General features: G+C 37.5%; 1 protein-coding gene across 1 annotated transcript in view; it reads left to right on the forward strand.

Moving 5' to 3' along the window:
- Positions 1 to 10,000, forward strand: part of LOC137650070 (uncharacterized) — a 640,515-nt gene that overhangs the window by 601,452 nt on the left and 29,063 nt on the right. The window contains exons 7-8 of the mRNA XM_068383141.1: positions 3,573 to 3,766; positions 4,878 to 5,007. Of these exons, the coding sequence (XP_068239242.1) occupies positions 3,573 to 3,766; positions 4,878 to 5,007 (324 nt within the window). The remainder of the gene's footprint in view (positions 1 to 3,572; positions 3,767 to 4,877; positions 5,008 to 10,000) is intronic.

Below are 10,000 nucleotides of genomic sequence, written 5' to 3' on the forward strand. Positions count from 1 at the left end.
TTGCTTACTTCGTGTGTCGAAATAAAATTCGGGTGTAGAGTCGAAAAATTGCTCGAATTTTACTTCGGGTGTTGGAAAATTCGGGTTTAGATACGTTTGTGTGTAGAGGTTCCACTGTATATATATATATATATATATATATATATATATATATATATATTTTTTTTTTTTCCTTGCTTCCTTTCCTCACTGGGTTATTTTCCCTGTTAGGGCCCCTTGGCTTAAAGCATCTTGCTTTTCCAACGAGGGTGGTAGCTTAGCAAGTAATAATAATAATATGCTAGAATTTTGCGTCTCCCGGATTATGTTCCCAACCTGTTGGAATGCAGACTTCCTCCCCCCTAAGGATGACTGTCCTTTGTAAAGGACAATGGTTTGTATACGTGGGGAACACATAAAAAATTTGAAGCTAATTTGAAATTTCCCCATATTTTACAAACATGAGTCCTTTACTCATACTTGTCTGCGATCACCAACCCCCTAGAAATCCCAGCTGCAATCAATGTGGTCTGTCAGTGAGCAAGCATGTAGGTGTTTTTCCCATGAGTAGACCTTCTATTTACCAGCAGATTTTTGTTGTCACCTCATTAAAACTTTTAACTGTCATATTCCAGCTTTGCTGTTTTCATACTCATATGTAAATGACTTTGGTTTGTATACAGTAGATAGGGAATAATACCAATTACCTCCAAATTGATCAATTTGTGATAGTTTCCATTAAGTCCATAGTGTAGAATTTTAATTATTTTATACATAAAAAATTTCTTGTTTACCTATCTCTTTCCTTCACTGTCATCCCACCTCCTTCAGAGTGTAGAAGTCAGCTAGATAACATCAGGGGAGGTTAAAATAATTAACAGAATCTTATGATGAAGTATTATATTTCTATTCTCACCTGATGTTCATATACATGCTCACCTTCCTCTCTATGACTAGTGATGTCAAGGAATATGGAATACTTTGGACTTGAAAATCTAAATACAAACTGAATAACTTGAAACCGCGAGATTGTTTCATACTTTACTAGGAGCATGTACCTTTTGAAAGGGAAGAACATTGGAGAATTTCTGATAAATATACTGTATGTGGTAAAAGTTGTTAAACTGAACAGGGGAAGCAGCAATATGAACATCAGGTAAGTATAGAAATAAAAATTGATTATCATAGTTTTTTTGTAGAAATTGATTGAATACATTTTATGTACAGTATAAGTATAGGCTTTTAGTGGTGATTTTATCTCACCACTGGTAATCATAAGAGCATAATCATCATATTCAAGGGCTATTTACTTACCAGTGGTAATCCCCTTCCCTCAAATCCAAAAATGTCTCTCTCCACACATATATAGGCCATATGTACTAAATGCATACACATGAGTAAGACTTGACTCTCTATTTTTCTGGCCTAATTTCACACTTTTGGCTAATTTTGTTATCTTCTAATACTTTAGCATCTTTTAGAATAATCATAACATTAAAATTGTAAATATATAAAAGAGCAGACAAAGAAATAAGAACAAACCTTAGAGAGACTTGTGTACAGATACCCTATATTATAAAAGATAAAAAATGTAATTTATAACTCAGAAAATCAGAGAAAATGGTAAAATTATATGGTATACTAAAATTAATGTTTCCCTGGAATTTTTGAAGAAAAATTAAATACTGTGAATAGATACCCAGACCAGAAAAGAGTTGCACACAAGACTGGATGAGCTTGTGTAAATATACCAAAAAAAAAAAAGAAAAAAAAATAGAAAAAAAATTGATTTCCTTTTTTGAAAATGTTTGAAATATGAAATGTAAATTTTATTCTAGCCAGAAATGCAATACTATAATCTGAATTTCCAAAAATTCTGAGCCAGAGGTTGCAGTCGTGCTCCTCAATGTATAAATATCGAGGTGGTTTACCTTCCACCCTATAAAACTTCTCTTTTAAAGCTTGTTTACCAAGGTGTCACACCTCTTTTATGGAGTATTACCTTTGAAGTGCAGGGGCCTTATGAGAAATTGTGGATATCCAAGACTTGACTCTGAAGGACTGTTGGAAGTCCTACATTATTCTTTGAGCTGTGAAGCTAACAAACTTGAATAGTGCGTTGGGAAGAAACTGTCCCCAGTTTGAGAATAATTTCCCTGCTTTTAAAGAGAATAGATTCTGTTAACAAGAAGATTGCTTTACTGAGTAAGCAATTTTATTTGGAGCTCTGATGTCACAGAGCTACTGGGATCTCAGGGACAGGAGTTTTCACCCGAGGAGCTCATTCAAAATGAGAAGCAGATAATTGAAGAGGAGAAGTAAGACATACCAATCCCAGATCTCAAAAGATTTATAGCCAAGAACATTTCAGAACATTTTCCTTTGATACAGCAAGGGTTGGTAAAGTTCAATGCTGACGACCCCAACATTCAAAGGTATACTAAATCTTTCGATGGGTTATAGATTTTCTGGTGTGCTTTGAGGAGAAGAATTTATATTTCCAGACTAGACATAGCAGCAGTTGCAAATTGGTTTCATTTAATAGGGATAAGGGACCTTTTATATACTGATGATTGCATAATGCTTGGGATAACGAGTAAAGAGCTGATGAGATCCAAGTAAATACTTAGGTAACTTCTAAAAAATCTTATAAGTTTTCAGTGATTGAGAAAAGCCAATCGTCCCCAGGTCAGACAATTTTTTGTTTGGATATGATGATATCATCAGTTTCTTTCTGGGCTTCCACGTGTATTGAAATCATTCGGTCCTATCTGGACTTATTAAAAAAGTTCAGAAAGAAAAGAAATTTTGGCATACAAGTGTGTCCATGGCCAGACTAAGGATGAGACCATTTCAATTCTATTGTAGCAGATTTTGTGATAGACATCAAGGTCCAAAATTGGTGTCTGTCTCTCCTTTCAAAGACCAAAACGTTTGATGTACTGGTCGAAGATTAATTTAAATAGAAAAGCTTTTACATGAAAATTAATTATTTCAATGCAGTGCTTACTGTGAAGTTCATTAGCATTACCTTTCCCATTCCCAATTAAAAGTTGTAGATAAAAGGTTCTCTGAAACTCTTGATACACTCACAGTTAAAAGTGTGATACATAAAAAAGGGTAGTTACCAGTTTCAGGCAGCGGCCACACATGACTAGGCAGTGCTACATAGGGATTGTTTGTACAGATGAAAGCTATATAAATTTTACTTTAGATTGAGGGGTCAAGGCATTTACCTCTAGTTGAGCAACAGCAGTGAACTTAGTTAAGCATTGAAATAATTCATGATATAAAAATTGTTCTGGACCTAAGATTCTAGGACTTGTGGATTATCTGTAAAATGGTACGGCATTCATGTGAGTGGCCGACATTTGTTGTTAAGAGATGTTAGTATTTTGATTAATAGTGTAGCATAGTTGTGTTTTTTATTTTATTTTTAAGGTCAGGAAGATCTCACTAAAAGATTTTAGTAATATTAGTCTGGGTAAGTATTGAAATACTTTAGTTTTGGTTAAGAATTAGGGTGTTTAATTTTTATCCGTCAGGGGAGTCACTTTTCATGTGATTTGATATTGCATTCTGTCTACTTTCAGGTAAATCTTTCACGTGAAGAACTGGATGACTTGGAAGCATCAATAACACAAACTCTAGGCCCTGACAAACCAAAGCCAACTTGCTCACTACGATATGGTCTCCACATTACTCTGTTTTCAATCCTTTGCTTCCCGTTTGTCTTCCTCGTGTCAGCAGTATACTCCTTCTATCTAGGAACTCTCACGTGGTATAGGTATGAAAAAAAAACGTATTTTCAGTGTTATTTCTGTCATGGATGATTATAAAAGTTAATTGTCCCACCACGGACCCAATAATGTGGATTAGCATTTGCCATGATGTGTATATCTGGTAGAGTTTTAATTGCTATTATTGATGTTTTGTAGTGAAGCATCATAAAAGATTTTTTTGATACAAACCAATTACTTTAAAATAGTATTTCCATTTGTGACAAAACTGTCCCAGTTTCATTGAACCATCTCACTAGATAGAAAACAGTTATCAATTAGTAGTGCATTGCGTCTCTGGGTGGATTGCAAGGGCTCACAAATTGTAAATCTATTGGAATTTTAATTAATTTAAAGCATGAATAGTCACCCTTTGATGTTCTGTGTTTTAGTTATTCACATGTTGAAATTTGTGAAATACATTAATGAATAATTTCGGTGTTTTGTTGACTCTCGCTGTGTTCTCTCTCTTATGATTGATGCATTTAACTATGTTCATGCTTTCCCACCTCATCTCTTTCCTTTTCCCCTCGTACTTACGGTATACTGTATATGGCTTTTGTGATAACATGTTGCTATCCAGTATAGTAATGATAACAATAGTAACAATAATGATAATTGTGGTAAAACAATAATAAAAAAACAAAAATACCCTATACACTAATAGCTACAAACTATTTGGTACTGAACTCATGCTATAAAGATCTTAACAAAGAAAAGTTTTTAAAAAGGGGCTTTTAAAATAGTTGGTTTAAGTAATATTTGATAATGATAATGGAAAAAGCATGATGCAAAATATCGAATATCATTTATTATTTATGTTCTAAGAAAATTCTCTCTCTCTCTCTCTCTCTCCTCTCTCTCTCTCTCTCTCTCTCTCTCTCTCTCTCTCTCTCTCTCTCTCTCTCTCTCTCTCTCTCTCTCTCTCTCTCTCTCTCTCTCTCTCATATATATATTTTAAGGGTGTAAACTCATTATAAACTGAGGTACAATTAAGTTAATCCCTTGCATATAAAAATGTAATGAAACTTACATTTGATTTTTGGTAATTGGTTTATCATATCAAAAACTGTCTTTATATCCAAGAATTGTTTTAAAGAAGTTTCTTATTTTATACAGCATGTTGACTAGAGCCACCGAAGCCCGTTGCCTTCTCAAGATCCTGTTACCACCTGTGTTAATTTTGCTGTATCCATTTCTGATTCTTATTTTTACGTTTGGTCTGGGACTATATGGAGCATTTGTTCAGGTAAATTATCATAAATTTTTTGTCTTTCAAAAGTTTCACTATTAAGACCCATAAGGAATTAGTCTTACCTAAACTTCATAGTGCTATTATCTTTTGAAGCGAGAGCTTCTCGACTTTAAAATTAAAACAAAATAAACTGATCCACCTCTTGTGGCATTAGAAATGATCCCTCTGCAATGGTAACACTAGATTCCAGATGGACTTTATGGGTCATCTGCCATCCAATCAATTTTTTTGTCAATATTTTTCAAATTTCATTTGCCCTTATAATGGGCTTCTGATTTGTTATATATCTCTTACCTTGTGGTTATCCTAGGTATGTCCCCAAAGCTGTTAAACAAATCTTGAGTGAACCAAGATTGGTCTGCTTATTCAGCCATATCACAGTTTAAATTATTCCCACATGATTTTAGAAGTGATTGTCCAATATGGGTATTCCAGGCAAAGAAAAGATTTATTAATGAATAATATATTATGTGAATCTTCCTATTTTATGGAGGGTTAGGCTCACTTTGGTTCTGGTTCTCTTAACCGTTGGCTTGGTAAACCAAGAGATTATATGGTAATGGACTATCACCTGTCATACTGAAGTTAATGTTTTAGATAAGTGGGTATTTGTGTTGTTAGCCTATCTCTGTTATTTTGAGGTATCTATAGGTAAGTATTTGAAGACTTCCTAACCACTGCCAAGAGTTTATAATGAGGTTTTTAATTCAAAACATTACATTACAATGATGGTACGTGTAGATCGTTGGGTCACCACAGCTTACTACTCACAGAAAATGAGAATCCTTCCTATCCGTGTCTGTCGTCACCCACTAATACTGTGAGTATAGTTATGAGTATGTTGGTCAACAAACTATACTGATTATTCAATAACTGGTCTTTGCCGAGTAGTGGCTCGTTCACTCACAATAAAATTTGTCCCGTTGCTCCTCTGTTTTTGCAAGCGAAACATGTTGCACTACACATATTAGCCAAGTGGCCGAGTATTTTGGGGGAAAAATTTGGTGACCCAACTATATACACATTACCCCAGTAAGTGTTATTAACTAGGATACATCCGATGAATTTGGTACCTCAGCCAACCCAATTGTGGTTAAGTGTTTTGTCGGTCTGGTGCATTGTAATGGTTCAGCTGATTGGGAAAGGGCTTTGACCCCTAAAAAGGTTTAATTTGTCTGTGTGGATCATTTTGTCAGAATTCGGATCCTGGGGCAGAACACGCATGCGCCAAGGCCATTTCCTCCTTTCTAGGTAGGAGAAAAGATTTTCGTAGATTGTGGGTCCTGCTGAATACATTAACCCTTTTACCCCCAGGCTATTTGGAACTTTCCAACCCTTAACCCCCAGGGGTAATTTTTTTGTCAAGCACATTTTGTAGTATATTTTTTTTTTCAAGCACATTTTGTAGTATATATTTTTTTCAAGCACATTTTGTAGTATATTTTTTTTAAATTGATCTAACAGCCTTAATTTTCATCATAGAGAGGTCAGGTTGGTCTCATTCTCTTGGAAAATGCCTGAAGTTTCTCAAAAAAATTATCAAAAATATGCAAAAAAAAATGTAAATAGCAGTTTTTTGCAAGGACGTACAGGTACGTCCATGGGGGTAAAGGGATGAGTTTTGTGAAACGTACCAGTACGTCCTTTGGGGGTAAAAGGGTTAAAGATCACAAGAGATATCTTTGGTCTTGACATCCTAATTTCAGCAGTTGGGGGCCTAGTGGACCAGGCTCCTATCCATGCTGTTGACTTTGGATCTTGCTAGGGTTTTAGCTTAGCCAGTAATAATGATGATGATAATAAAATGTAGTCATTAACATTAATGGAGAATACCTTAACAACTTAAGATTTGCAGGTGACATAGTAATATTTAGTGAATCACGGAAGGAATTACAAAAAATAATAAAAGATTTAAAAAGAGAAAACAGAAATCAAGTAGTGGAAATGAATAGGAGTAAAACTAAGGTAACGTATAGTTAAAATGCAGACACACCACGAATAAGGGTTATGTATGAAATTTAGGTATTGTGGATAAATACACAAACTCAGGACAGTGTTTTCCGAGGACATGAGACCAAAATGAAAAGAAGGATAAGCATGGGATGGAGAGCGTTTGGTAAAAAAAACCAAAAAGAAAATGAGATTATTAAATGTAAAATGTAACTCTCTTAAAAAGAGAAGTATTTAATCAGATGCTCCTACCAGTATTAACTTATGCATCAGAAACTTGGAGCCTTACTAAAGCCTTAGAACACAAGCTAGTTAAAACTTGAAGAACCATGGAAAGAATAATGATGGGAATAACACTAAGGTACAGATAGAGAGCAACATGGATACAAGAATAAAGTGAAGTACAGTAGAGGATACAGTATTCTAACATGTAAGAAAAAGTGGAAGTGGGCAAGACATGTATAATGAGAGTGACAGGTTGTAGATGGACATTGAGAATAACAGAAGGGATCCCTAGAGATTGCAAACATATTGGGAAGAGAAAAGGAAGGCGATTGGATTGACGAGCTAAGAAAATTAGCGGTATCGACTGTCATAGAAAAGCCATAAACACTAGTCACGGCTGATGATGGTATATATTTGTTCCACTACGAATACTTCCCATTTCCCAATAGTAGGAGCACTCTCTATATCGTATCTTTACCGACCAGAGAGTTTCCCTCCCCACAGGCCACCCCCCCAATCCCCCTAACCCCTTCACGCCTGGGTGACCACCTTTGTTTCCCAGCATGCCCCAAGGGTAAGCTTGGGACAACCTTCCATTTCAACAACAACCACTCACTCTGCTTGTAGTGAGAAAAACACGTCTTCGTCTCACTTGTGATCGTCAGTTTTTTTCCCTGTTCTTAGTGCGTTTTTCGTTTGGATCTCGTGGTCCGCGATCTCCATTATGAAGTCTATGAGAATACAACGTCGTTTCCCAATTGTTACTGGTAACCTGTGTGCAGCTTTTTTGTACCACTTGGAAGTCAGTTCCCACGTGTTGTGTACATCATGTCAGGGCTGTGTATGTTCCCAGATTGACACTTGTGCTGAGTGTGTGATCTGGAGCGATGCCCAATGGGCCAAGATGGCCACGAAGACATCGAAGAAGGACAGGCCGCCCTCGTGAAACGTTAGTCGGTTTCGTCCTTCTTAGGCGTGCTCGACAGTACCCAGTGTTTTGGGGACTTCTTTTTCTCCAGGGATGCCCACGGTGGCAGAGGAGGGTAGTAGGACCGGTCGGATCCTCTCGCTTCCCCATCCGTGGCCGGGAGACCTCCCCCCTCACAGTTGTAGTGGGAGTGTTGAGGGCAGGTCGGCCTCCCATCTCTATTCCCTCCTTCCAGCAGTGAATAGACATCCGCTCACAGGATGACTGTCCCAGCGTCCGCTCAGCGGCTCCCAGGAGTCGATCTTTCCTCGTGGGTTCAAGGGACCAGTCTTACGTGGAAGGGAGCGGGAAGAACAAGTTGTTCTTCCAAGAGATATAGTCCCTCCAAGTGTTCTGGATGGAGGTAGTAGGACCAGTTGGATCCTCACGCTTCCCCATCCGTGGCCTGGTGACCCCCTCCCTCCCAGTTGTAGCGGGATTGTTGAGGGCAATTCGGCCTCCCATCTTTATTCCCTCCATCCAACTGTGAATAGACATCCGCTCACAGGGTGACGGTCCCACCATCCGCTCAGCAGCTCCCAGGAGCCACTTTCTCCTCGTGGGGTTAAGGTACTGGTCCTACGTGGAAGGGAAGGGGAAGAAAAAGTTGTTCTTCCAAGAGATATTGTCCCTCCAAGTGTTGTGGATCTTCCCCTATCCCCACCTAGAGCGGGGACCAAGGTGAGTTAGTGCTAGTCTCAGTCTGTTACTGGGACTGTTGACCCATTTATTCCGATAACACCATCCCAGATGTTCCGGTGCAGGTGCGTGATGTAGAATATATACTTCATACTGAGTCATGCATGAAGACGGAATGATTTAGAAGTATTAACGTTTTTCGTATTCCTTGAATGAAAGTTGTAGCAACGTCTGCACATCAATAACTTTCATTCTTTATGATTAATGGGGTTCAATCCATCACTTTGGATAAAGGATTTTCTGATATGGATAATTTCCTTTTCATGTGCAGGTGTATACAGTGAACCCTCGCTACTTCGCGGTCGTCGACCATCGTGGATTCACCACTTCGCGGATTTTTTTCATAACCCATGTATATACATATATCGCGGGATTTTCCAGAAATATCGAAAATACCGCGATGTGACCGATGGTGCGAGATTGGAGAAAGTAAGGAAAATTGAATCGTGATTGATTTTCAATATAAATGAAACTTTGAGGAGCAACAAAGATATCATTTGTTAGAGATATAGAGAGAGGTAAGGAATGGGAGGTAGTGAAAAGTAGCCCACAGAGAGAGAGAGAGAGAGAGAGAGAGAGAGAGAGAGAGAGAGAGAGAGAGAGAGAGAGAGAGAGAGAGAGAGAGAGAGAGATAGGTAGAGAGAGAGAGAGGAGAGGTAGAGAGAGAGGTAGAGAGAGAGAGGTAGAGAGAGAGAGAGAGAGAGAGGAGAGAGAGAGAGAGAGAGAGAGAGAGAGAGAGAGAGAGAGGGGGGTTTAAATGTAATAAACAAAAAAATTTGATAGGTTATAACACATTGGTGCTTATGTAATATCAACTGTATACTGTAGACGGTTTGAATAAGTTAAGAAATGGTATAAATGATACTTTGTTAGTGTATTCGTACACACTCAAGAGCGGCAGCTAGATGACAGCTGATCTAATCACAGCCAAAAGTAAAAAAAAAAAGAAGTCAACAATACTCGATTTTTTAAAACAAACCCCGAAATTTAAAAACAAAAGTACACGCTTTCTTAATGTGCAATCAACTATTTAAAGAGTGGCAATTTTCTAGAATAAAACTATATTTCCCCAAAAATAGTGGTTTGCTGATGAAATCGGATGCCGTATTTTTAGCTATGATTGAAATGGATGTAGACTCGGCCTAA

Source organism: Palaemon carinicauda, chromosome 1, assembly GCF_036898095.1.
Source record: "Palaemon carinicauda isolate YSFRI2023 chromosome 1, ASM3689809v2, whole genome shotgun sequence".
Taxonomy (NCBI): domain Eukaryota; kingdom Metazoa; phylum Arthropoda; class Malacostraca; order Decapoda; family Palaemonidae; genus Palaemon; species Palaemon carinicauda.